At 37.6% G+C, this 27,805-nt stretch overlaps 1 protein-coding gene across 1 annotated transcript in view; it reads left to right on the top strand.

Moving 5' to 3' along the window:
* The window catches only part of CFAP44 (cilia and flagella associated protein 44), a 133,961-nt gene that overhangs the window by 51,871 nt on the left and 54,285 nt on the right, over positions 1-27,805 (top strand). Inside the window, 9 exon segments of the mRNA XM_043990859.1 lie at positions 1,867-2,022; positions 3,864-3,911; positions 4,771-4,870; positions 6,422-6,516; positions 8,852-9,061; positions 10,199-10,309; positions 12,358-12,510; positions 15,734-15,988; positions 20,197-20,339. Of these exon segments, the coding sequence (XP_043846794.1) occupies positions 1,867-2,022; positions 3,864-3,911; positions 4,771-4,870; positions 6,422-6,516; positions 8,852-9,061; positions 10,199-10,309; positions 12,358-12,510; positions 15,734-15,988; positions 20,197-20,339 (1,271 nt within the window).

Raw genomic sequence — 27,805 nt, 5'->3', positions numbered from 1 at the left:
TCTCCAGCTCATTTTACAGATGAGGAAACTGAGGCAGAGGCCAAAGTGACTTTCCTGGAGTCACACAACCAATAAACATCTGAGGTTGGATTTGTTCTTTTTTTTTTTTTTAGTGAGGCAATTGGGGTTAAGTGACTTGCCCAGGGTCACACAGCTAGTAAGTGTTAAGTGTCTGAGCCCAGATTTGAACTCAGGTACTCCTGACTCCAAGGCCGGTGCTCTATCCACTGCGCCATCTAGCTGCCCCTGGATTTGTTCTAAGGACTTCCAGACTCCAGGCCCAGCACTCTATGCACTGTGGCACCACCTAGCAGCCTCATATGAGAGGTTCATGACTGACTCATAGTCATGTAAACTTCCTGCAATAGATAGCCACTTCTATTTGACATAGTGCTAGAAATTCTAGCTATAGCAATAAAACCCCAAAAGGGAATTGAGAGAATCAAAATGGGTGAAAAAGAAACAAAATGATCTCTTTTGCATATGATGTGATGAAAGTATACTTAAAGAACCCAAAAGACTAACAGTAATGAAACTAAAAGTAATTGAAATAATGACTTCAGCAAAGTTCTCAGTATTTCTGTATGATATTAAAAAAATGAGTAGAGAGAGCGAGCAACAGAAATTCTAGCTAAAATAACCAAAGAATATATATATATATATGTATGTATGTATATATTACTTTTCCTTCTTTGACTATATATATAATGTTCACAGCAACTCTGTGTGTGTGTGTGTGTGTGTGTGTGTGTGTGTGTGTGTGTGTGTGTGTTGGTAAAAACCTAGAGCCTAAGAGGTTGTAATCTACTACATTCCCTCCTTTACAGTATTGAGCCTCCACCCTACATCTCAGATTAGGCTATGTGGGGAATGGCTGAACAAATTGTGGTATATGAATTTAATAGAGGTATACTGTGTCACAAGAAATGAAGAAAAAAATGATTTCCAAAAGACATGCAAAAATGTATGAACTGATGCAGAGAGTGAAGGGAGAAGAACCAGAGGAACAATTTATACTATGACATTAATATTATAATAATGGGACATTATAAAGATTTGTCTGAACTGACGAAGAATGGAATGAGCAGAACCAAGAAAACAATTTATAGAGTTTTTAGAGTAACCCCGCCCTATAAGCAAGCAACTTTGAAAGTTGTAAGAATTCTGATCAACCTTAATGATCAGAATTCTTATGATTCCAGAAGGTCATAACCTGAATGAATTCCTAATTCCAGAGGAACTGACAATGAATTATGGTATCCATCTCTTAAAAGAGAGGTTTGGGGTACAGAGTGAGGCATATGTTTTTTGAACATGGCCAAAGGGGGAAACTATTTTGTTTGACAATTCATCTTTGTTACAAGATTATGTTTTGCTTCTTTTTATTTTCTGAATGGGGTAGGAGTAGGAAAGAGAGGAAAATGGACTTCTTTTCAATTGAAAAATAGAATTTTATTGAAAAAGAGGTTAATCAGAGATTGTAGCTATAAGGAGATTAATGAGTCTTGAGTTACAGGCTATTGAAAAGAAACTATGTCTATTAGAGGCTTTCTTCCTGATATAACCTGGAGAACTAAAGGACAGATCAAATAAAAAAGTGTAGAGAGAAACATGGATCAATACTAGTCACAACATATTTTCAAAACTGTGAATTGCAAGATTTTTCTTTCAAACTGAATTTTGGAGTGCAGATTCACTGTGATAAAACAAAACAAAAAAGTTCAAAAGGTTTATACCATGTCTGCATTACAACAGACTTAAAAAAAAAAAAGTTGGGATTGTCTTTTCCTGACTATGTTAAATATATAGAAATTATTAATAGATTAAAATAACCCCCTTTTTTCTCCTCTTTTTAACTTCGCAAAGATATGGGACTTTGAGACAATAGATACTGCTGATGCAATCGATGAGTCTGAAATGATAGAGATGGAGCCTATTAATGAAATGCAAGTAGGCAAGAATGTGAAGCTCTACTCCATGGTGAAAATATTTAAACCTGGGAATTCTATCTGGTATGCTCAGGTAAGATTCATTCACCTTCCTATTGCATACAATAGGTGTTTATATTGGGTAGATAAACTTGTTTGTGGCATCATTATTTGTCATCTATTCCTTTGCTATGTTTGTTATGTATGTTCACCCTGAGGGGGGAATCCCACTGGGCATTTTCCTTCTTGATTGATCAGCACCAGGTGTCCATTCAGTAGCTGATTAGTTCAGATTGTCCCAATAAGAATAATTAGGGGCAGCTAGGTGGCACAGTGGATAGAGCACCGGCCTTGGAGTCAGGAAGACCTGAGTTCAAATCTGGCCTCAGACACTTGACACTTACTAGCTGTGTGACCCTGGGCAAGTCGCTTAACCCCAATTTCCCAGGGGAATAAAAAAGAAAGAAAGAAAAAAGGAATGATAATTAGCACTCAGCACTTTAAGGTTTGTTAAATGCTTTCCAAATATTATCTCATTTGATCCTCACAACAATTCTTTGAGGTGAGTGCTATTATTATTCCTATTTTAAAAATGAGGAAAACTGAATTAGAGGTTCAGTAACATGCCCAGGGTCATGCAGCTAGTAAGCATCTGAGGTTGGATTTTAACTCAGGTCTTCCTGACTCCAGGTCTTGTGTTCTGTCCACTGTACCATCTAACTGTCTGTAATAAGGATTTTCTATGAGCACAGAATGAATTTTATTATCTATTGGAACAACACTTGCCCTCAAGGTCCCCCAGCCACAGCACTGGTCAGCATAAAATCAATCCTAGGGGGCAGCTAGGTGGCGCAGCGGATAAAGCACCGGCCCTGGATTCAGGAAGACCTGAGTTCAAATCTGGCCTCAGGCACTTGACACTTACTAGCTGTGTGACCCTGGGCAAGTCACTTAACCCTCATTGCCCGGCCAAAAAAGAAAAAGAAAAAGAAAGAAAGTGGGCTGCAAACGTGAGTAAGCAAAAAAGAATACCAACATAAAATCAATCCTGCCTCTAGGAACAAGAAAACTGTCAGTGAAGGAATCTCAGCTGAGGACCTTAATAAACCATCAGCCTGGAGAGAGGGTGAAGAACACCTTTCATGTAATGTCATCTGGGCAGTGCCTTAAGTATAGACAACTTTTTGAGCCTCTAATAAATGCTTTTGGGATTTAAAGGCGAGACTAGCTGTAAATCTCTACATCAAAAACTTGGTGAAACCGAATTGAGTTAATTCAAAGTAATCTTGAAATAACCGTGGAAGTGTATTGTAATTCTCTGCTTGTGGACTTTCATCGTGGCTGTGGAGGCTCCTGTGGATACTTTACCACTGGGTTCCTGAAGTTCTGTTTATTGGGTTTGGGGTTTTTTTTTTTTTTTGAGGGGTGCGGTGTTTGCACAGGGCAATGAGGTTTAAGTGGCTTGCCCAGGGTCACACAGCTAGTAAGTGTCAAGTGTCTGAGGTCAGATTTGAACTCAGGTCCTCCTGAATCCAGAGCCAGTGCTTTATATACTGCACCACCTAGCTGCCCCCAGTTCTGTTTATTGTTGACTTACATTTTCCATCACAGCAAACTGGTTAGTTCAGCAGAATATCTTCATTCCATTCCATCAGTTATAGGTATTACCAGACTCCAAATGCAGTTTGCAGTTTGCATTTGGAGAGATAAATGGAGATTCCTTTGATCAAAGCTTCAAACAAATTGTGAACAGTAAAATAGTTATATAAGCATTCAGTGATACAACTTTATTGGTATCATTTGTAGATTATGGTAGAAATGCTTTTTATTTTAAAGTTCTTTGCATTAATTAAAGCCATGAAAATCATTTGAGAAAGTTTAATAAAAAGTCAAATTGTTAGAAATATCTGAAAATACTTTGCTTTATTTCTTTAGGATGGAAATGGGGCTATATGGAAGCTGGATCTTAGTTTTTCAAACATAGTAAGTTTCCTTCCTTTGATTTTTTTTCTTCTTATAATTAACTGTTAGGATTATGATTATTTTTTAAAGAAAAAATGTTTTTGTGAGGTATTAGGTGCCACTTCTTGTGCTGGTAATGGTGTTCCAAGAACCCACCAGAAATTTCCCTTTTTGACAAAAACATATTGCATGTGAGATTCTGTGAAGTCCTGTCCAATTTAAACTTTAATAACCACCTTTATTTTCATTTGGTGATTTATAGTGTTTACATATTTTGTATCTTCAGATGATATAGATATACTCTCATGGAGTATATAATTTAAGGAAATGATTCTTCATTTAAAAATTTTTTTTATTTTCAGTCCTCAACTTTTAAAATTTTATGGTTATAGGGGAAAAATGGAAATATTTCAATCAGAGGAAGATGTCTTAAATTCTGGTATTTGTTTTTTTTTCCTGGAATTTTTTAGAAAGGTAATATCTAAATTCTTAAATATTGAGGTAATGGCAGGAACTCCACGATTTTATTAGCAGAATACAATTTTAACAGAAAGTTAGAGGGAGAGAGCTAATTGTTTTTATTAAATTAAGATGATAAATATTTCATAAAATCATCTATTCAAAATCTGAAAGAAATCTCAGAGGACATCTAGCGTTTTCTCCCCCCCCCCATTTTACAGATGAGGAAACTGAGGCACAGAGAAGTTTCTTGCCTAAGATCACACTAATGGTAATAAGAGCTTTAGGTCTCTAGGCCTCAGAGCTAGTACTAGACTGACTTATTAGGTTAGCGGTACATCTAAGTTTTCAAACTGGCCTTTAATTCCTCATTAACCTAGCTTTCAGTTGTAGAAAGGATTATTTCTGTTCTGTTCTTTAGACCCATGATCCAGAATGCCTGTTTTCTTTCCATACTGGACCTATCACGGCCATGGTTGTTTCTCCCTTCACCTATCTCATGGCCACTACATCCCATGACTGTATGTATGACTATTTTTTCTCATCAAAGTTAAAAAAACCCCACAAATTTGACAATTTTTTCTGGGGGAAAAACACAACAAACACAGTTTATGGTTAGTCAAAAAAATGTTCATGAGCTAGTCACTGATTATATTGCTTTTTTTGTGTTTTGTTTTTGCGGGGCAACAGGGGTTAAGTGACTTGCCCAGGGTCACATAGCTAGTAAGTGTCAAGTGTCTGAGGCAGGATTTGAACTCAAGTCTTCTTAAATCTAGGGCTGGTGCTTTATCCACTGTGCCACCCAGCTGCCCCCGTGTATTGCTTTTAATGGAGGTAAAGAGAACTGCTGGGATTGCTTGAGATACAGAATTCACCAACTTTGGTTTTTAGAAATTAAACTCAATCAATATAGTTATTTGTGCCAGGCATTTGGGACGCAAAGATCAGGCTAAAACAGCCCCTGTCCTTTAGGAGCATATTATTTCCCAAAAGGGGAATTGATGTACACTCATATAAATATATACCAAATACATACAAGGGGATTTCTGGGACAAGGTGCTAGCAGCTAGGGGGTAAGGAAAGGCTTCGTGGAGGAGGTGGCTGTTGACCTGAGCTTGGGAAGAAGGTAGGGATTTTATTGAAGATGAGGAGGGAGTATGTTTCAGAAATTGGGGACAGCCTGAAAAAAAGGCAGAGGCCAGAACTAAATGCCATGTTTGAGAACTGGGAAGAAGGTCGTTTTGGTTGGACCAAAGACAACATTGAGGGGGTGGGGAGGAGGAAGGTGAAATGCAATAAAGATAGGTTGCAAATGCAAATAGAAAGACAGGTTAGAGCCAAATTGGAAAGGGCCTTTGGGTGCTAAACGGAGGAGTTTCTGTTGGAATCTAGAGGCCATAGAGAGCCACTGGTACATCTTGAGCAGGGGCTTGACCAGGTCAGACCTGTGATTTGTGAATATTACTTTGGCAACTATGTGGAGGATGGATTAGAGATAAGAGAACCTTGAGGCAAGGAGACAAATTAGGAAGCTTTTTTTTTTTGAGGCAATTGAGCTTAAGTGACTTACCCAGGGTCACACTGCTAGTAAGTGTCATAGGCTGTATTTGAACTAAGGAGATGAGTCTTCCTGACTCTAGGCCTGGGGCTCTATGCACTATGGCGCCACCTAGCTGACTGATGAGCTAGTAGTAGAGCCAGGAGTGGTCTCCTCTGCTCCTGACTTACCAGGGCTCTTTCTATGAAATAAGATTCTATATGTAAAGTGCTTAGCACAGTTCCTGGCACATAGTAGGCGCTTATACCCCTCCTCTACTGCCATATGCAATGAATCGTGATCCTTCATTAGCCATTCTTATACAAAATTTGCTGAGGGCAAAGACACAAGAAAGGGCTTTGGGTTTTCAGTTGAGTTAGTTTATTCATGAAATCTCTGTCACTTAGATAAGAATCATTATTATTTTAAAAATTAGTACCTGTGGGATAATTCATTCTCTCTCTCTCTCTCTCTCTCTCTCTCTCTCTCTCTCTCTCTCTCTCCTACCCCCCTCCCTTGCCCCCGCCCCCAACAGGCTCAGTACGCATCTTTGACTTTGCTGCTAAACTTTTTTTGACCCACATGGATTTCAAAGAAGGAGGAACAGCTCTCGTCTGGGCCCCCCGAGTGGTAAATCTTCTTGTTAAATGGACCCTAGCAGGATCCTCTGATAAAGACTCCATTAGTATTATTCCGTTGTAGCCCAGGTATATCCTGACAGTTTTTAGTGAGTTTATTTCATGGAGGCTTTGTGAAGATTCTCCTGCTGTGAAGGTAATTGAAATCACCTCCAGGCCTCAGTGAGGGGTGGTCTCTGGTCATCCTTTTATGGAAATGTTAGTGCCAGTAAAATGACCTCTTAAGGCTGTATTTTTGATCATGTCATTTCTGGGAAAGAAAGTAGAACCCTGTTTACCCATCTTTCCTCCCTCCGGATCTTTGGTTGACAGTGGGTTGTTTTAGGTTAAGATGGGGCAAACAGATGTGAGCTAACTTAGAACAGAGACAAAAGAAGGGGCTTATGGTGGGACTAGGACAAGGAGTAGACGCTAGGGTGGAATAGTAATAGTGTCAGGAATGGGCCAGAAACTGGAGCCATACACTACCAGGATGTTCTTTTAGTTCAATGATTCCAGTATAATTCCCAGGTGCTTCACATATGCAATAGCTACTCATCATTTATTGCTTATTTAGGCCTTAGGCATATGAAATCATCTGGTAAACTGGTTTGCAGAAATTCTATAGCACCAGAGAAATCTAAACCTGTTTTAAGCCATATAGTTCAGGTCTGGCAATAATGATTATATATATCCACAACAACTTTGACAGGCAGACAAACAAAAAATTATCATTATTCTCATTTTAAAGAAGTGTTATTATTCAGTTGGGTTTTTTCAGTCATGTTTGACTGTGACCCCAATTTGGGGTTTTCTTGGCAAAAATATTGGAGTGTTTTGCCATTTCTTCCTCCTCAGAGGAAACTGAGGCAAACAGGGTGAAGTGACTTACCTGGGGTCACACAGCTAGTGAGTGTCTAAGGCCATATTTGAACTCAGCAAGATGAGTCTTCCTGACTCCAGGCCTGGGGTTCTATCCACTGTGCCACCTTGGTGCCCCCTTATAAAGTTGAGAGGTAGAGTATGTCACATGGTCAGATTGGTCACCCTTGAAATATAACAAAGAGGCAGTGTGGTCAAGTAGATAGAGAGCTGGTTTCAGAGACAGGTAGACCTAGGTTTAAGTCCAATCTCTGATATATGTTTGTAGGTTTATGTATGTATATATATGTGCATGTGTAGATATAGACATATACATATATATGTATAGATATGTGTATAGATATAGATTATATCTATATCTATATACAGCTAGTTGACACATTGGATAGAATGCTGGGCCTGCAATCAGAAAAGCTCATTTTTATGAGCTCAGATCTGTTCTATAACACTTATTAGCTGAGTGACCCTGGGCAAGTCACTTAACCCTGTGTGCCTCAGTTTCCTCATCTGTAAAATGACCTGGAGAACCACTCCAGTATCTTTACCAAGAAAACCCCAAACGGGGTCACAAAGAGTCAGTTATGACTGAAAAATGACTGAACATCAATAACTACTACATATATTTATATATAAATATGCATACATATACCATGTACATATATACATATGTATATGTACACACACGTGTATATATGTACACACATATCTATGTATATAATGTGCATATACACAATGTGTGTATAAGTGTGTGTGTGTATATACACACACACACACACACACACACACATATATATGCTCTGTGACCTTGGGCAAATCACTTGACCTCTCAGTGCTCTGGGCTAGTAGTATGAAATTCAAATGGAAATGGAGGCCACTAATCTGTCATACTGATTTAGTGAGAACACTTCTTCAAGTACATATTTCCTTTTCTGGGGACTCTCATAGCTACCTAGACCAGGTACCAAGTCACATTTTTTTATCATGTTTTGGGGTTTACAAGATATTTTCCTCATAACCCTGTGAAATAGACATCCCCATTTTACAAATAAGGAAACTGAGTCTTACAGAGGAGATATCTTGCCCATGGTCACACAGCTGGTGGGGACTCTAACCCAAGTCTATCTGGCTCTGGGGCCTGCTCCCTATCTATTACACCATATTGTCTCTTTGCTACATTTTGGGGTAAACAATCTGACACTTGATGTACTTTAGGCCTCACTCGACTTCCGAAGGCTTTGTCAGAAAGCAAGGATTCAGATGTTGTCACAGACTGCCTCGTATCTAGTAAGGAGGTGGGAAGTGGCCCAGTTGTGGGTGTGACTTGCCAGAGGATGAAGGAGAGGATTTATGTATCTAGACAAGTGACTCTCCAGTGTGTGTGAAAAAATCATCCGACAAAGTCTAGATAAGGGTGGGGGGAGGTGACCCCTTTGTCATGACTCTGCTGTGTTCCATTTGTCCCCAAGGTGAGCTACAGAGGAGGACTCATTGTTGTAGGGTTTGAAGATGGGGTCATTCGCCTTCTCGAACTTTTCGATCCCAAGGGCCTCATCATCTTTGCTGGGAGGAGGAAGGTGAAGGATGCACAGCTTCGGCTGAGACAGGCTCTTAAACCTCATACGGCCGCTGTTACAGCAATAGCATATGAGCAGAATGGAGAGGTCCTGGCCACAGGGGTGAGCAAAACATTCTAAAAAGTTATGTCTCCAATGGACAGTCCATGGCTAAGCTCCCAGTATTTACTCATCTCCTTATGCAATACTGTCTCAAATAGCAATGATCATGCTGCTGCTGCTGATATTGATAGCTAGCATTTATATAATGGCTACTGTGTGCCAGGCATTGTGCTAAATGCTTCACTTGATCCTTACCACAACCCTGGGAGGTAGGTACTATTATTATCATCTCCTTTTTACATTTTACTGAAGCAAACAGGGGTTGTGATTTGTCCAACATTACATGTATATTGACTCTACTGATCTTCACAACAATGTGGGGGGTGAAGATGATGTAGGTGCCCTTATTATCAATGGAGAAGCATCTTTTACAGATGAAGAAACTGAGGCACAGAAAGGCTAAATGACTTGCCCAGGGTCACACAGCTAGTAAGTGCCTGAGGCTGAGACAGGATTGGAACTCAGGTCTTCCTGACTCTCAGTCCTCATTGCTGTCTTAGAGTGAATTGAAACTAACAGGCTAAATCTTACTGTATCTACACTTTCTTTTGATTTCGATTTTCCACTAAAGATTCAACTGGCTTTTGGTACTGGGATTCTAATATGTTGTTTATTTTAGAATGAATAGAATTTTTTTCAGTTGAGAATTACATAAGAGGCCGTTGACATAATTGCTGTGCTTTCCAGAATAGCTTACTTAAAGAATTGCTAGTATGTGAATTGCCAACATAAGTCCTGTGTGCAACAATTAAGAAAACATATCACAGAATCTCAGAGTTGGAAGGGACTACCTTCCATAGAGTGCAAGAATCCTCTGTCTTCCTTCTCTCAAAGGCTGGGGTTTAGAAGATCTCTCAAACCTCTTACAATTCTGTCCAGCCTTTTCAGGGCGCTCCATTTTTGAACAGCTTTCTTATGAAGCCCTTCCTCAATTGAAGACCAAATCTACTTTCCTACAACTCTCATTCACTGGTCTTAGTTCTTCCCTCTGGAGTACAGTAATTTTTGGGAAACCAATCACGGAATGATAACATAATTCAAAAGTAGATAAATGTATCTATGCAATATTTCATTGTTCACCATGAAATAGATTTAAAGTAATAACAGTATGCATTTTTGCTGGTTTTACTTTCACAGAGTAAAGACAAAACTGTTTTCTTCTTTGTTGTGGGTAAACAGTATGAGCCAATTGGTTATATTAATGTTCCTGGGCCTGTTACACAGTTAACATGGACTCCAAAATCTCATGTAAGTAATGAGTATTTTTCTTCATCCTAAAATCCTATTTAAATGGAGGGATGTTTGTTTTTCACTCACTTTCATTCTGTTCTATGCTTCAATGATTCTTCCTTCCCTCCCCTCCCTCCCTCCCTCCTTCCTTTACTTCCCTCCCTCCCTCCCTCCCTACTTTCTTTCTTTCTTTCTTTCTTTCTTTCTTTCTTTCTTTCTTTCTTTCTTTCTTTCTTTCTTTCTTTCTTTCTTTCTTTCTTTCTTCCTTCCTTCCTTCCTTTCTTTTTCTTTCTCTCTCTCTCTTTCTTTCTCTCTCTCTAAGCCCATTTCTAGCCTTTTCTATACCCCCACCTTTGAAAGAAAAGAAAACCTTTGCAGAATCAAATAAAATAGATCCCCATGTTGATGATGTCTCAAAATGTATGTCCCTTTTTGTACCTTGAATTCATCACCTCTCTGGCTGGAGGTTGGTAGCTTATATCATCATCTATCCTTTAGAATGGACAATTTTTTATAGAAAAAACAGACCATGTTGTTATAGCCATGCCATTGATTGAGAAAAGAAATAGAAGATACTGGTAGGTTAATTGTTTTTGATAACCAAAAAGTCTTTAACTAGGCAAAGCAAGGGGCAACCGTAATGGCAGACAAAGTGCCACTTATGCATGAGATACAGTCAAATGAGACTCCATGATACCTGAAACAATAGGCATAAGATTGTCACAGTCTAAATGTTAATATCAAGTGAAACATAAGCTGGGGAGATGTGTGTGGTCAGAGTGTTTGATAGTATCGGTAGGGCATGTCCTGTGCAAAGTCCAAATAGAAGAGGGATTCCCTGTCAATAGTGAGGTTTGCCCAATGTTATTCTTTGCAGATGATGATGTGCTGATTGCATTGGTCCTCAGAACACTATAGGGCTTCTTCAAGGTGATCTATAGACACCTGAAATAATTCAGCTTCACTGTCCACACAGTGGGGGGAAAGGCAACTGAAGAATAAATTTGTAAATGTTTGTTGATCAGTTTGAATCCATATTGCCCAGATTATGACATGAGGTTGGATAGACAGCCCATTGAGTTAGTCTGTCGTTACCTATATCTCTGGTAGTTGTTGCAAAGGGACAGTGAGCTGGGTCCAGAGTTTAATTTATTTTTTTTTAAAGGAAAAAGGAGTTAATTGCATGTTGGGAAGTTGTACAATTATTCTAAAGCATCAATTTTTTGGCTCATGAGAAGCATTTAAAAGTTGGTTAGATCCCTGATGATTAACAACTTCTTAGAGCTAGAGGAAGGTGATTGACTTATGTAGGTTTTAATCTATACTCACCCTATCTTTAATATAATAATAATAGCTAGTATTTATATAGTGATTACTATATGTCAGGCACTGTGCTAAGCACTTAACATGTAATATCTTGTATGACACAACAACCCTGAAAGGCAGGTGCTATTATTTATTTATTCATTAATACATTTATTTATTTATTCATTCATTCCTTCATTTATTTGTTTATCTATTTATTCATTCGTTCATTCATTCATTCATTTATTTTTTTATTTGTTGAGGCAATTGGGGTTAAGTGACTTGCCCAGGGTCACACAGCTAGTAAGTGTCAAGGGTCTGAGGCCAGATTTGAACTCAAGTCCTCTTGAATCCAGGGCTGGTGCTCTATCCACTGCGCCACCTAGCTGCCCTGGTAGGTGCTATTATTAACCTCATTTTATAGGGGAGGAAACTGAGGCAAACAGAGGTTAAGTGACTTGCCCAGGATCACACAGCTAGTAAATTTCAGAAAGTGTATTTGAATTAAGTTCTTCCTGACTTCAGGCCAAGCACTCATCTAATGTGCTGATTAGTTGTCCCTATTTTTATAGAAATTATGAAGAAAAAATATAGAAACTTTATATAAATTTTTATATGGAAAAAACCATGAACTTATGCTGAATTGACATATATTTTATTCAATTTTAAAGTATTATGGTACAAGTTAGCCAGAGCTAATTTTTTGTGATATGGTGCTATTAAAAAGTTTTCTGGTGTATTTAATCTTTTCTCCCATCCAGGATAACAGTTTTCTCTTGATTATCTGTGAAAATGGCTATGTTCTTCAAGTTCCCATTCCACAAGTCAAGGAAACAGAGACTCTACCGACCTTTGAAATCAAAGATTTGCCTATAAAATGTTTTCATTTCATGAGCATCAAATCAAGGATCCTGGTATGAAATGTCCCTGTAAAGCATGATCTATCTTTCTGGTTTCCCCCTTCTCCTTAAGATACCAAGTTTTGGTAAACTTGAACAGCTATTCTAATAGAATGGATGATGGATGTTAGCTGACAGGGTATTCTGGGGCAGCCATGAGGAGTTGGTGCCTTGGGATGCTGCTGCAAAGAGGGAGAGAGAGAGAGATATTTCCAAGGGACACCCAAGTTTTGCATGTCATCCCAAGTCTTCAACTCTGATGCAGAACACACATGGTCCTCCAGTCAATAAGTAATTTGTGCCTACTATGTGCCCTGCAGGCACTAGGCTAAGTGCTAGAGATACAAAGAAAGACAAAAGACAGCAATGTGATGGGAAAGACAACAAGCAAAATACTAATGAATTTGGTATATGCAGGATAAATATGTATAAACAAGCTACATAAAGGAGAGACAGGAAACAATTAACAGAGGGAAGGCACTAGAATTAGAAAGTGACCCAATATCCACAGATCAGGGAGTTGTTCTTATTGCCCATCTGGCCAAGGAAACCAGGGAGGTGGGAATTAATCCTTCATAGTCCAACAGCACCAGCTAGAACTGTTACAAGAAAAGAAATTGTGGGGTGGTTGGGGTTAACTCTGCCCTCAGGTGGATGGACTTGAGATCCAGCTATGGGGCCCTTTGGGCAGGAGGAGCATAAAGGTTAGTTTTGAGAATTTGGCAGAGAGATCCTGAGACTTCAGGGAACCTTCTTGCTTTTTCACATGCTTGCTGACTATATTTTAGCCTTCATGATGGTGGCTTCTGCTCCCATGGGTTGGACTGCTTTTAAATAGCCCAGACAAATATGCCTCTACCTAAGGGCATGATGTTTAGTCATTTCAATCGTGTCCAACTCTTTGTTGATCTCATTTGGGGTTTTCTTGGCAAAGATACTGGAGTGGTTTGCTGTTTCCTTATCCAGCTCATTTTACAGATGAGGAAACAGGCAAACAGGGCTAAGTAACTTACCCAGGGTCACACAGCTAGTAAGTCTTTGAGGATGGATTTGAACTCAGGAAGAGGAATCTTCCTGACTCCAGGCCCAGCACTCTATCCCCTGTGCTGACTAACTGTCACTCTGAGGGTACTGGAATATAATTTTAGTAAAAGCATTGTTTAAACTCTTAAGTGATTAAATGTTTAAGTTCTAAGTGATCTATTGTACCTGATTCAGGCTAGCAACTACATAGCCTCCTTACAACAAAAACTTTGCTTTTGAGGTAGTAATTGAGTCACTCAAAAACTAAGAAGGAGGGTCCCTATCCTAATTTCCCTTTATCCTTTTTGAAATGCAAATTATGTATAATGAAAATAAAATACTAAAGACCATTATACTAGCTCACATAAGATTTTTATCATGGTTTAGAAGAGTTGAGATTAGCCACCATCTGTTTTTATTTATATTTATTTGTATTCTCTAAAAGAGGCAATATTTAAGTCCCTGTGGGAATATTCCATATGAATATAATGTGATATACTATAAGTTAACAGAGTGTATGTGATATGTGCAATGAAGTGTCTGGATCCCTAATAGTTAGATCAGAATTGACTGGATAGTCAAAGATAATTAGTTACTTGGGCCAAAGCCTCTGGTCACTTCCCTACTGCCTGTAGTCCACAGGCACTTTAAATGTTAGCAAACAAAAACTTGGGTAATAGGAAAAGCTGCTGGCAAGCCTCTATTGGCTGAAGCCAAGGGCATTTCACATGGCAGCCACTTGAAATGCCAAGAGGAACAACTACAAGTTAGCATTGCAGAGGTTCATGGATTAGAGGACATAACGAGATGTCATTCACTCTCTCTATACTCACCATGGGCATTTTTGGTGAGAATGATGTGGCCCAAAGTGATCAATGTTAAAATGCCATTGGCCAACCATACTCCAACCTTACACAAGCATTTCCAATGAGAAAGTGCAATTAGAAGCTGCAACCTTGATCACTGACAGCAAGTGCTTATGTTTATCTTTCATAAGCCACTTCAGGCTAATTCTCCAAAAAAAAAAAATCATTTACATATGTAAGAGCATGGTAGAACTAAATAAAGCCTCCGATGTCATTCATGTACCCCATGCCCCACCCCCACCAAGTTATAACCTTCCCTCTAACTTGGTACTGTTCTACCTCACCATTCATCGAAAGGGCCCAGAAGGGAAAGGAGTGAAGTAAAGAATACTTATCCCATCCAGATCATTCTGTGGTTTGGAAATGGTTTGGATATTTTGGCTAGCACCAGACCATCCTTGTTATAAAAATAATATATTTAGGGGCGGCTAGGTGGCGCAGTGGATAGAGCACCGGCCCTGGAGTCAGGAGTACCTGAGTTCAAATCTGGCCTCAGACACTTAACACTTACTAGCTGTGTGACCCTGGGCAAGTCACTTAACCCCAATTGCCTCACTTAAAAAAAATATATATATATATATTTAAATACAGTTTGAAGATACAAATATGAGGAAGCAAAGCCCCAAAAAGGTGGGGGAGCTTTAATTCAGTGGCTAATTTCAAGTGTATCCACAAATTATAGAAAATATCCTGCTTGCAGACTGATATTTCAAATCTTTCCATTGCTGGAATTGGAAACACAGGTTCTGAAGACATGTGGTGGGTTATTACTATCTGGTTACAATCGTGATGGGTCTTAAAAAGGAAAAAGGGACCTAGTGTATGTAGTGATTAGCCTCTGATTAAAAACTATATTCAACCTTTCCCTTATTCGACCTGGAACCTGGGCAGATTTTTCTATAGCCTAGGTTCTTAAATTGTGGGTCACGACCCCACATGGGGTCATGTAACTGAATGTGGGGTCATGAAAAACTTGGCCACTATAAAAGGTTATGTATATCTATTTTATGAACTTATAGACTCCAGGTCGTGTAAAAATTTCTTGGGCAAAAAAGTATCACAAGTGGAAAAAGTTTAAGAAGCCCTGCTCTATAGCACCAGGACCTGTGGGATAAAACAGAAATGTTTGGGTGGTTTGTTGCTCCTTCTCATGACCTAGATGGTGGCAGCTGCATTATTCTATAATGGTCACCTACCATAGAAAAGGTAAAAAACCCATAGGATCAGTAAGTTCTTTCAGGACTTCTTGGGACTCTCCTCATTATGTAAGATGCACATAGTCTGTGCTTAGTGAACTCAAGAGTAAATGAATATTAACTATGGATTGGTTTTGTTCTCTTTCGTTTTAGAGGGACATAGAGATTGAACGCAGAAGAAAAAGGAAGGAAGAGAAGGAGAAGGAGAAGGAAGAAAGGAGAAAGCTGCGACTTCAAATGATGAAAGACTTGCACGAATCAGAAGGAGAAGAGGAAGAAGAGGAAATGCTTGAGGAAGAGGAGGAGGAAGAGGAAGAGGAGCCCTTGCCTGAAATTTTTATTCCAGAGAAACCTTGTCCTATCCTCTGTGGATTTTACTCTGCACCAGAGAAATTCTGGATTTCTCTGGTAAGTTGTAGGCTTTTGTAGTTTTTCTGGTTCTGTCCTAACATATTTTATAGCTAGTTTTCCAATAGGTTATTAGATTAGTGATTATGATTTTAACATATGGGATATTATGTTAACTAACATTTGAGGGGGCAGCTTGGTGGTACAGTGGATAAAACATTAGCCCAGATGGCTCTGGAGGACAGAGTGAGGTTAGTGACTTTGCACGGCCCTCCTTCACTTAAATCTAATTCACTGCCAGTTGTGACATCATTCTGATGTCACGGTCCTCTTTGAGAACTAAGGACAAACAATAACATTGAGGGGCAAGAGAATTCATCTATAAATGTTAACATCATTTACTATTATGTTTATTATAACCAATGGGTAGCTAGGTGGTGTAGTGAATAGACCACCACACCAGGAATCAGGAACACCTGAGTTCAAAATCAGCCTCAGACACTTACAGGCTGACCCTGGGCAAGTCACTTAACCATGTTTGCCTTCATTTCCTCATCTGTGAAATGAACTGACTGGAGAAGGAAATGACAAAGCACTTCGGTATCTTTGCCAAGAAAACCCCAAGTGGGGTCATGAAGAGTTGTATGTGACTGAAACAACTTAGCAACAACAAAATTATAACCTAAAGCAACTATGCATTATGCGCTCCAATGATATATTATTTAATCTTGCTAGCCACAAAATATCTACACCTACCTTCAAGCATGTTTTTTTCTTGTGATAATTATAATTGCCCACTCAGTAATAGTAATTAAAATAACGATATAAAATAACATAATGTACCACGTTGTGTGTTGCAAGATTTTAATACTAATCCTTAATTGGTCTGAGGAGGCTGAGGATCCTTCAAAATTGTCGTTCAGTTGTTTTTCAGTCATGCCCAACTCTTGTTTGGGGTTTTCTTGGTAAAGAAACTAGAGTGATTTGCCATTTCCTTTTCCAGTTCATTTTACAGATGAGGAAACTGACACAAAAAGGGTTAAATGATTTGCCCAGGGTCATGCAGCTATTAAGTGTATGAGGCCAGATTTGAACTCAAGGAAGATGATTCTTTCTAAATCCAGGCCCAGCACTCTATCAACTGTACTACCTAGTTGCTCCTCCCCCTTCAAGATATAAATCTAATCAATTAACATGTAATACATAACAAATGACAAATAATCTCCATACTACATAAAACTGTTTGAATAAAAAAGAAAAGGAAGGCATTACTTTTTTTTATCCAACTCTGCCCAATAAGGCAAATGTTTTCCTAATTCCCAAGTCAGCTAAGGCTAAGGTAGAAAAAAAGAATTCTAAACTAATATTAAATAAATAGCTGACAATTGATATATCAATAAATATTATCTTACTCTATATCTAGTGCTTATTTTTTCTTCCTGAGCGCAGATGAAGTTGTATTGATTTCATCAAGTCAAATCATGTATTACCTGCCTACTGTGTGCCAGGCACCGTTGCTAAGATAAAACAAGACAAATGAAAAAAATGAACAGTCCCTACTCTCAAGGAGCTCACAGTTCGAATCCAAAAATTCATATGAATAAGTAAGAGAGAAGCAGAAGTTTTCTTACTATGTGTTGTATAAAGTAAGGCTGCTTATTCTCGCTATTATTACTACTCTACATAGTCTTGAACTACCAACTGTGGCAATAAGCAAGACAAAGAAAGTAGAGAAAAGGCATCAGTTCTTTCTTTCCTCCTTCCCTCCCTCCTTTCCTTTTTTTCTTTTTCTTTCTTCCTTCCATAAGAGTTCTGATGATTACTACTTTTTGATATTGCTATAGTCCTTTCGTCTCTACATTTTTCATAATTTTACTTGAAATTCATCATCTCTTATTCCAATTTTATTATGTTCTTTGGTTCTATAGAGTGACATCTTTATAGTTTGATTGGCATGCTGCTAAATCGGTAGTACCATCAATTTTATTATAATGGAATAGCAAGCCATAAATAATTGATATTGCAACATGTATTTGTCTTCCTTTATTTCAGTAATAACTATTTTGTAATCGTGGTCCTATAAGCCCAGAGTTTTTTTTTATGATTTTCTTTTTCTTTCTCTTCCTGTTAGGTTTTTGTTAGCAATATATTAAAAGGCTAATGATTCTTCTCAGCAAATTTTGTATCCTGATGCTGGTTATGAATTATTTCAATTGCATTTTTTATTTCATTTCTGGGATTCATTAAGTAAACAATCAGAGATAATTTTGTTTCATCTCTGCCTGTGCTTAATTTCTTTTTCTTGGCTTCTTTCTTTCTTTCTTTTTTTTGTTTCTGGTGAGGCAATTGGGGTTAAGTGACGTGCTGAGGGTCACACAGCTAGTAAGTGTTAAGTGTCTGAGGCCAGATTTGAACTCAGGTACTCCTGACTCCAGGACCAGTGCTCTATCCACTGCGCCACCTAGCTGCCCTCTCTTGGCTTATTTCTATAGTTAGCATTTCTAGAACCATGTTAAATAATAGCAGAGACAGTAGGCATCCTTATTAACCTTGATCTTTTACTGGAAAATATTTTTCTATTATAGGTAATACCAGGTTCTGGTTTTAAATAGATACTTGGGCAGTTAACACTGGGCCTGGAGTCAAGAAAAGCTGAGTTCAAATCTAGCCTTAGCTTGTGTGACCCTGGGCAAGTCACTTAACCTCTGTTTGCCTCAATTTCCTTATCTGAAAAATAGGGATGATAAAAGCAGCTACTCCCTAGGGTTGTCAGAAGGATCAAATGAGATAATAATTATAAAGCACTTAGCACAGTGCTTGGTACAAAGTAAGTGCCATTTAAATGTTAGCTATTATTATCATTACTTATGATATTAAAGAAAAGTCTACATATTCTTGTGTTTTTGTTCCTACCCCAAAGGAATGTTTTATTTTATCAAAGTTCTTTTCTATATCCCTTGATGTAGTCATGTGGTTTTTGTCTTTGTCATTAATATGATATATTATGTTTATAGTCTAGGTGGTGTAGTGGGTAGAGTGCTGGGCCTAGAGTCAGGAAGACTCACCTTCCTAAGTTCAAATCTAGCCTCAGGTGCTTACTAGCTGTGTGACCCTGGGCAAGTCACTTCACCCTATTTGCCTCAGTTTCCTCATGTGTAAAATGAGCTGAGAAGGAAAGGGCAAACCATTCCAGTATTTTTGCCAAGAAAACCCCAAATGGGGTTGTGATGAGTTGGGCACAACTGAAAAAATGACTCAACAACAACATCAGTTTGCCAGTTTTCATATAATAAAAAGCTATGTATCCAAAATAAGAAGGGAAGAAAGATGTTGGGAAAAATCTTCAAGATAAATGTTTCAGATAAAAGTTTGCTATTTAAATTCTAGCAGGAACTGACACACTTCTAAGAGCTAATCCTAGCAAGTAAGTGTTCACACAAATAGGCATTTTTCAAAATGAGAAACACAAAGGATTCATAACAATAACAAAAAAGTGTTTAAACTCTCTAATAATCAGAGAAATGTAAATTAAAACAGCCATCAAATTAGCAAAGAGTTAAAAATTATAACTTTCAACTCCAGCACAGCTGCATAAAAAGAAGATGTTGTCACATTATTCACAGCTGCTACAGCTGTGGATTGGTTCCATGTCACTGAAAAAGAATGTGAAATTATAGGATGAGAGCTTTAAAGTTGTTCATGCCCTTTGAACAAGTCATTCTCCTACCAAGGAAATGTTTCAGGATGTTACTGACAAGAAAAAAGAAAGCCTATCTGTACAAAATTAATACCAGAAATTATCTATGTGCACAATGATTGGGGAATGGCTGATTCAATTATGGTACACCATAGTACACCATAAAAAAGACACATGAGGAGAATAGAAAGAAATATAGGAAGTTTTACACAAACCAAAGGAGACCAAAGGTGTAAAAAATGGGAACAATCCAGCAACAAAACTTGAATAAGGTCGTGGAAGCAAAGTCTTCAATTTATCCTAGACATATTTTGTCTGCACATAGCTGTTTCCATATTGTCTCTTCAATTAAACTGTGAGCTCTTCGAAAGCAAGGACTATTTTTTCTTATGCCTTTCTTTTTATTCCCAGCATTTAACCCAGTGCCTGGCACTTAACAAATATTTGCTGACTTGACTGACACATAGTAGGTATTTAATAAATGCTTGTTTGCCAGGTACATTCTCCCCTGGCCACATGTGACTGGATACACATTCCTTTTTCCAGACTTACTTTTGCATCTCTTTCCTAGGGTGGATATGATTCTGGTTTTCTCTATCACTGTAAGTTTCCATCTAAAAAAGCGAAAACAATGGAGGAGCAGCAAGATGAGCCCTATGCTTTTCACTTTGTAGAAGATACAGATAACAACCCCATCCGAGTTATCAGTTTCAGGTAAACAGATTTTTTTTTTCCTGTGACAGGTAAAACTAAATGTGTGTGATTACCCTGTCTGTCCCTTTGTGGGGAAAGCTAACTAGGACAACAGTTTTAACAGTTTATTAATAATATTCTCACATTCCCAATGAGAGAATGATTATTAAGTAACAAATTACTGGGTAGATCCCTGACCTTTCCCCAAAATTTACCCCACCCAATTTAAAATCCTTAAAAAGAATTTAATGTAAGGTGAATTTTGGCCCATTGTGTTCTACTTTGGCAGGTTTGGGCAGAAGGATAGATACATTGTCTAGATCAGGGCTTCTTAAACTCTTTCCTCTTGTGACTGCTTTTCTCAGAGAAATTTTTACATGACACCTGGATATATAGGTATTTAAATAGGTATACAAATCAAATATTTACTGATAATAAATCATAAAGAAATTTATTTTAAAACAATTCCTTGGTATACATATAATTTTGCCATTCATTAAAGATGAAAGCAAATTTGCATACTAATGAGTTGGATGTGCTTGTTTATTTTTACATAAAGATTTAAATTTTGGCAGAATATTTTGATACTGCAGGACATAGGGCCTCTTAAATAGTTTTTAGAGTTGGTCGACATTTTGATTTTAGAATTGTCAATAAATACTGAGAATGCCGCTTTGCATAAATACACAGTACAAAATGGCAGAAGTATGTCTAGGGGGCACAGTGGATAAAGCACAAGCCCTGGATTCAGGAGTTCCTGAGTTCAAATCTGGCCTCAGACACTTGACACTTAATAGCTGTGTGACCTCGGGCAAGTCACAACCCTCATTGCCCTGAAAAAAAAAAAGTACGTTTAGGGCCATTTCAGAAATTGTTGGAAATTCTGCCCGAATCTCAAGCCAAAACTCATTTAACAATTTTTTAGGAAACACAAGTTTTAAACCTGTGTTGCATGATAAATGCACAGATTCTTCTTGAACTTTTAATGGCAGTTGACTGACCTTTTTTATTTCAATTGAGTATGGCTTATGAATCCAACTTAGTTTTTTAGAAGTTTTTTGTTTTTGTTTTTTGTGCGTCAGTGAGGGTTAAGTGACTTGCTCAGGGTCACATAGCTAGTAACTGTCGTGTCTGAGGCAGAATTTGAACTCACGTCTTCCTGAATCCACAGCTGGTGCTTTATCTACTGCCCCATCCAGCTGCCTCTGACAACACAGTTTTGAAAGCCATGTCATTATGAAAAAAATCGACAAAATCAGATTTCTGCTCAGTCAAAAATTTAACACCTTTGCCTTTCAGTTTCAGTAATCTGTGTAAACTTTGCCCTTTTGAGAGCCACCTTGACTCTGCATGTAGTAATATGCTTTTGTAATCCGAGTCCATGTCTTTACAAAGGTTTGAAAACAAATGACTGTTAAGGGTACAGCTTTTAATGAAGTTAATGATTTTGATAGTATCACAAAGCATAATAACTCTGGTGGTTGTTTTTTTTTGGGTTACAAGTGCTTCTTAATGGATAGTGCAGTGAATAAAAGTGATATATTAATTGACACCGGCTTTAACTTTTGCTACAAATCCAGCATTCACACCCCTCATTGCTTCAGTACCATCTGTACAGACTCCATTGCAACTTTTCCACTGTAAACCATTTGTGAAAAATTCATCGACTCTAAGATATATATCTTCCCCTCTTGTGTGCCCTTCCTAAACGGGACAAAACAATAAATCCTCATGTAGGCTTCTTTCAAAAACATATCTTACAACTGTGCCATATTAGAAATATCAGCTGTTGCATGTAACTGAATTGCGAACTTTGGGCTGCACTTAAACCTGGCAATAAGCTGCTGGAATTGGTCATTACTAATTTCAGAAATTCCTTTGGAAACAGTAACATTCAATAAAGGAATTTTATGAATTTCATCCCCATACTTTTTCCCATGAACTATTTCTGACATTTTAATAACAGCAGGTAATACAAGATCTCCTATTAGGTAGGGCTTTTTGGTTTTTGCAATTAAATAAGAAGTCTCGTAAGATGTGAGTAAATACTTTTGTTGAAAGTAACAAATTTCTCAAAATATTGTTTTTATTTATTTGAAATTTTAAAGTCATTTGTGTGTGTGTGGGGTGGCATTGAAGGTTAAGTGACTTGCTCAGGGTCACACAGCTATCAAGCGTCAAGTGTCTGAGTCTGAATTTGAACTCAGGTCCTCCTGAATCCAGGATTAATGCTTTATCCACTTAGCCACCTACCTGCCTTAAAAGTCATTTAAAACATTCCTTTGGTTTATTGCAATATGCTGCATGCTTGGTATTAAGATATCATTTTAGCTTGACTACTTTTATACTCTCTGCAGCCAAAACTTCATTAAAAATTAAGCAAAGAAGTTTTTCCACACCATCATCATTATTAGAAGTAAATCCATATTGCAAAAATGATTGGACATATTTTCTTTTTCTTGTCAATTTAGATGTATTACAACCTGGTAGTGAAGACTCTGCCACCTTGTCCTCAGTATTTTTTGCCTCTTCTCTCTAAATTTAGCCACTTATCCATAACTGAAAAATAATTTTTGTCCTAAAATATAAATAAAAATTGCTAATAATTTCTCAAATAAATATTAGCTTTAGTTTATGAAATTATATTTGTTTGTGCTTAACTTTAAAAACTGATGTACACACATATACATAAAGCAATGATGGAGAAATATTATTAAAGGGCTTTTGTCTTTATTTGCTTCAATTAAACACATTTCTGTAAAAGAGGGAGATAACAGCAATTTTAGGAATCAAATATTCTAACACAATACAATCCAAAGATATACAAATTTGATATTTACAGGCTGAGGAATGACAGTAGGAAAATATTAAAAGTCTTTATTTTCCATAATTAAACTATTATGTTTCTGTAAGAGCAGAAAACTTTGTATGCACAGTAAACCCATTGCAATTTATAACATACAATAGTCTTGACTCGAAGCTGAAGTGTTTCTGGTATTGTTTATTGGTGTTGTGTGGCATGACAGTATACACAGTACAAAGTGAACATGTTGTGTATTCCTAACTTGTGTGATACTATACAGGTAAGCGCTGCCAGAAACACCTCGGATTCATTACACATTTGATTTTGAATTAATTTTTGGTTGTTGTGCTTTTGGAAACCTTTTACTGCTATCAAATTTTTCACTACCCCCACATTCAGTTACATGACCCCTTATGGGGCTGAGACCCACAATTAAGAAACTTTGGTTTATATTGTCCAATGCTGGAGTTGATTTAGAAGTAAACGACAAGATCAAAGTCACCTTCCCTCAGCCCCTCATTAGAATAGGTACACCTCTCATTATAATATCCATTTTCTGTCATTACTTGTTAACCAATCAGAGTCAGTTGCCACTCTCTGGAACACTCACTCTTCCAAGGGCATATAAATGTCGAGTAGGTTCCATGAAGTGTCTTTGGTATTTGAGATTGAAGCTGACCCCTTTTATTAATCATATTCTAGCATGATTAATAAAATGATTCATTGCCCAGAATTTATGTGTCTCAAACTTTTCATATGCCACAACCCATAAAATAATTTTATAATGGATAGAGTACTTGAAATTCAGAATCAGAAGCCTGGGTTGTGTTAAGGGTTAAAATTCTAGCTAAACTGTCTAAAATATCTAATGAGTGGTCGCCAATCAATTACAAGCTTTAGCAAGAGTTAGACTTTTAAGCATTTATTAAGGAGAATAAGAATTTGGTAAAGAGAGAGAGAAAGGCCTAGATTCCTATCTATTAAAGGGAGAGCACATTTCTAGCTCCCTTCTTAAAATTCTAGCTAAACTGTCTAAAATATCTAATGAGTGGTCGCCAATCAATTACAAGCTTTAGCAAGAGTTAGACTTTTAAGCATTTATTAAGGAGAATAAGAATTTGGTAAAGAGAGAGAGAAAGGCCTAGATTCCTATCTATTAAAGGGAGAGCACATTTCTAGCTCCCTTCTCCGCCAGCGTCCTCAGGAAAGAGAGAGTGAGACTGAGTGCCAGTCTCTTCCTTCCTCCTCCCACTAGCCCGCGTCACTTCCTGACTCCTGAAGAAAAGACTCCTGGTCTTGCCCTCAAAGACCTTCCCTTCATGGGCAGAACTCTTCTACAGTAAGTATCCAGCAGGTGGCGTTATTCCAATCGTTACAGTCCCCCCTGTTGTTCCTCAAGAAACAAAATGTTTCCTTGACGGAACAGTAAAAAGAATATAATAACTATTGCTAACTAATAATATGTGAACAACAATATAGAAAAGGAAGAGAGGAAAGTTTTGTCCAGAGGGGCGATTTTTTTTTTGTCCTCATGAACCGACGCTTTGACATTAGTCTTGCAAAGGGAGGGCCTCTGCAGAGAATACATGTTACAGATGGTGTATATTATAACAGAAAGAGAAAAAAACCAACAAAAACAACAAATCAAAACTGTTCATTTAAAGTCTTTGAAAGTCTTTTCTCAGATGTCCTCTAGGTGTAGTCGTAGAATGGAAGTCTCTTCAGGGGTTGATGTGTGGATGCTGGTAATCAGCCAGGAAAATTTCCTACAAAATTGAGCTTAACACAACTTTAAAATAGCTTTGTCAATAATCAAATCAAACAATGAAAGTTCTCAAAAACATGTCTAAGGGAATTCAGAATCTTAGTTGTTACACATGAAACATATAATAAAACAAAAATTGAAACATTCTTTAAAATTATAATATTACTATAGTCCCCCCCTTATGGAGGGTAATTGAGAAGACAATTGCTGCAATATTAATTATTAAAAATAATTTTTATCTGTTTCATCACTTTTTGCATCATCTGCCTAATTATCCTCATGCCATTATGAGAAATTTTAAAATCTTATATAATTGGTAACAGATGTCAAGGCCAAATTCAACAGTGTATTTATCATGACACCTGAGATAATTATGGGGGTTACCATAAAAGAACAGAGAAATGATGGGATATGAGCATTCCCACACTTGAGCAATATGTACTGCCCATACAGTATGCCAGGCTTAAAATAGGTGGATGGAATATATGTCCATGCCACCGAACATATTGGAGGAAACTGAGTCAGACTTAATCAGATGCATGGGATTGAGATGTCCATGGCATCAGGCATATAGGAGGGAGTATAGAAGCCAGGTGTAGAAGTGAGATGGGTGGGATCAATACTTCCAGCCATCCGTACAATATTGTGGGGAAAAATAAAATAAAATATTAAACCAAGAGAATCCAACCTCAACATTTGTCAAAAGCCGTTCTCTCGGCCATACCTTAACTTCGTGCATGTCTCCCCTCATGTAACAGTTCAGTGTCTGCTCTTTGCATGTATTCCTCTTGTGATTGGATGGCATCTTGGCCAACTGGCATCTGATAACTCAGAATAAAGGCAATTAATGTCTTAAATGATAAGTTCCCATAATCCAAGTTTCATATGGATTTAAAATTGAGGATAATAAATGATTGCAAAAAATGTGAATACATCTTGACTGAGAATATAATATATAATTATGCAACAATTTCAAATAATACCCCTTTTTTTTACTTAGTATACTATTACTTTTGTGAAAAATCAGAACATATTTAAATAGAAGTTAAAGCACAACACAATCTCAATGAAAACTTTTTTTTTTGAAAAAAGAACTTTTACAAATGTTCCCCTCTCTTTTTTTTTTTTTTGGAATATGCTTATCAAAAATAATACTTCTAGAATCAATTTACACTTGCCATGGCAAACAATTTGCCAGGGAAATGCTTTAAAGAGTTTGATCAAATAATCAGTTGAGAAAAAATAGCAAAAACAAATAACTCAGAATATGGGAGCACAATACTCCTAGAATTAACATTGTATTATGAAATCAAAACCATGTTTCAAAATTAGATAGATGAATGAATAGAAGAAAATACACGTGGAATAATAAAAGACAATGAAATTCAAACTAGGGAAATCTAAATGAATATGAACTTAATATTAATAAGAGTATTACAAAATATAAACTTGATCGCATGACTATAAAAAGCTTTTACAAATATTCTCCTTGTTTTAGAAACTAAGTATAAGACACAATCTCAAAAGCATTAAAATCTCTATGAAAATAAACCTATACCATTAATTCCAAAATGTATATGTAATAGCATAGAAATCCTATGTAACCTCTGAACTGACATTAATAATCTGAGTGAATTCAGAACACTCTTGATTCCGATATCTAAAATCCCCAATACTCATATCAATACCTTGCTGCTTACTTTTACATTTCTGTACAATATATACCCTTCCATGGCAAAAGAAGCAGAGTCTTGAACTATGTTGATGATTGTCATTCTTATACAGCTTAAATTTTTCTTCTTTAACCCCTCTATATTGTCTGTCAGTCTTTTCACCATACAAATGCTTTATAAGATTACTAATGAAAGACAAAAGCAGGTTAGCAAAATTATGAACAAAACGAGCATATCTGGAATTTAAAGAGTTTTCTAAGATTGTCTCAAAAGCACAGCCAGGGCGGGGAAGGGCTGAGCCTGAAGCTGCAAATGCAGGTAGAAAAAGTTGAGCATGTGCACCAGATCTCTGGACTTCCCAGGCAGGGGAAGCTATGGGCTTGGCCATAGGAGGAGTAGAGGGTGGGGTCTGGAGAGGAGGGGAGGGACCAGAGCAATTTGAATCAGACTTGATTTTGAACTCAGGCCTGGATTCCTCTTCCCCCACTTTGCCTCCAGGTGCTAGGGGATTAAAAGCTTCTAGAGGGTGGGTCATTGCCTCCAGGCATGCAAAATTAAAGCAACAATTACTGTTAGAACTGGGAAAAGCTGCGGGAATCTCTTCAGGTTTCTCTGAAAAAGCATGGTTGGGAGAGTGGGAGATATTTCCTTGTGTGTGTAAGTTGCTGGCTCTTTTAACAAAAATAAAAAGAAAAATAGAAAATCCACAAAAACAAAGCATTAACATGATCTTATCTCCCATTTGTCTGGTTAAACAGACTAAAATCAAAAATAGGATAATTAGGGAGTTTAAAAGGTCCATTCGAAAAAATTTAAAGGAAAACACAGCCAGTACACCAGTACTTAGCAGTTAAAGGGAGAGGGAGAGGAAATTTCTTACCCAACCAGAAGATCAGAAGAAGACTGAGGTTTAGCTTTCCTCTTCGTGGTCAGCCATCTGTTAAGGGTTAAAATTCTAGCTAAACTGTCTAAAATATCTAATGAGTGGTCGCCAATCAATTACAAGCTTTAGCAAGAGTTAGACTTTTAAGCATTTATTAAGGAGAATAAGAATTTGGTAAAGAGAGAGAGAAAGGCCTAGATTCCTATCTATTAAAGGGAGAGCACATTTCTAGCTCCCTTCTCCACCAGCGTCCTCAGGAAAGAGCGCGAGACTGAGCGCCAGTCTCTTCCTTCCTCCTCCCACTAGCCCGCGTCACTTCCTGACTCCTGGTCTTGCCCTCAAAGACCTTCCCTTCATGGGCAG

Source organism: Dromiciops gliroides, chromosome 3, assembly GCF_019393635.1.
Source record: "Dromiciops gliroides isolate mDroGli1 chromosome 3, mDroGli1.pri, whole genome shotgun sequence".
In the NCBI taxonomy this organism is placed as follows: domain Eukaryota; kingdom Metazoa; phylum Chordata; class Mammalia; order Microbiotheria; family Microbiotheriidae; genus Dromiciops; species Dromiciops gliroides.
The sequence above is the reverse complement of the archived record's forward strand: the minus strand, read 5'-3'. Positions and strand labels throughout refer to the sequence as shown.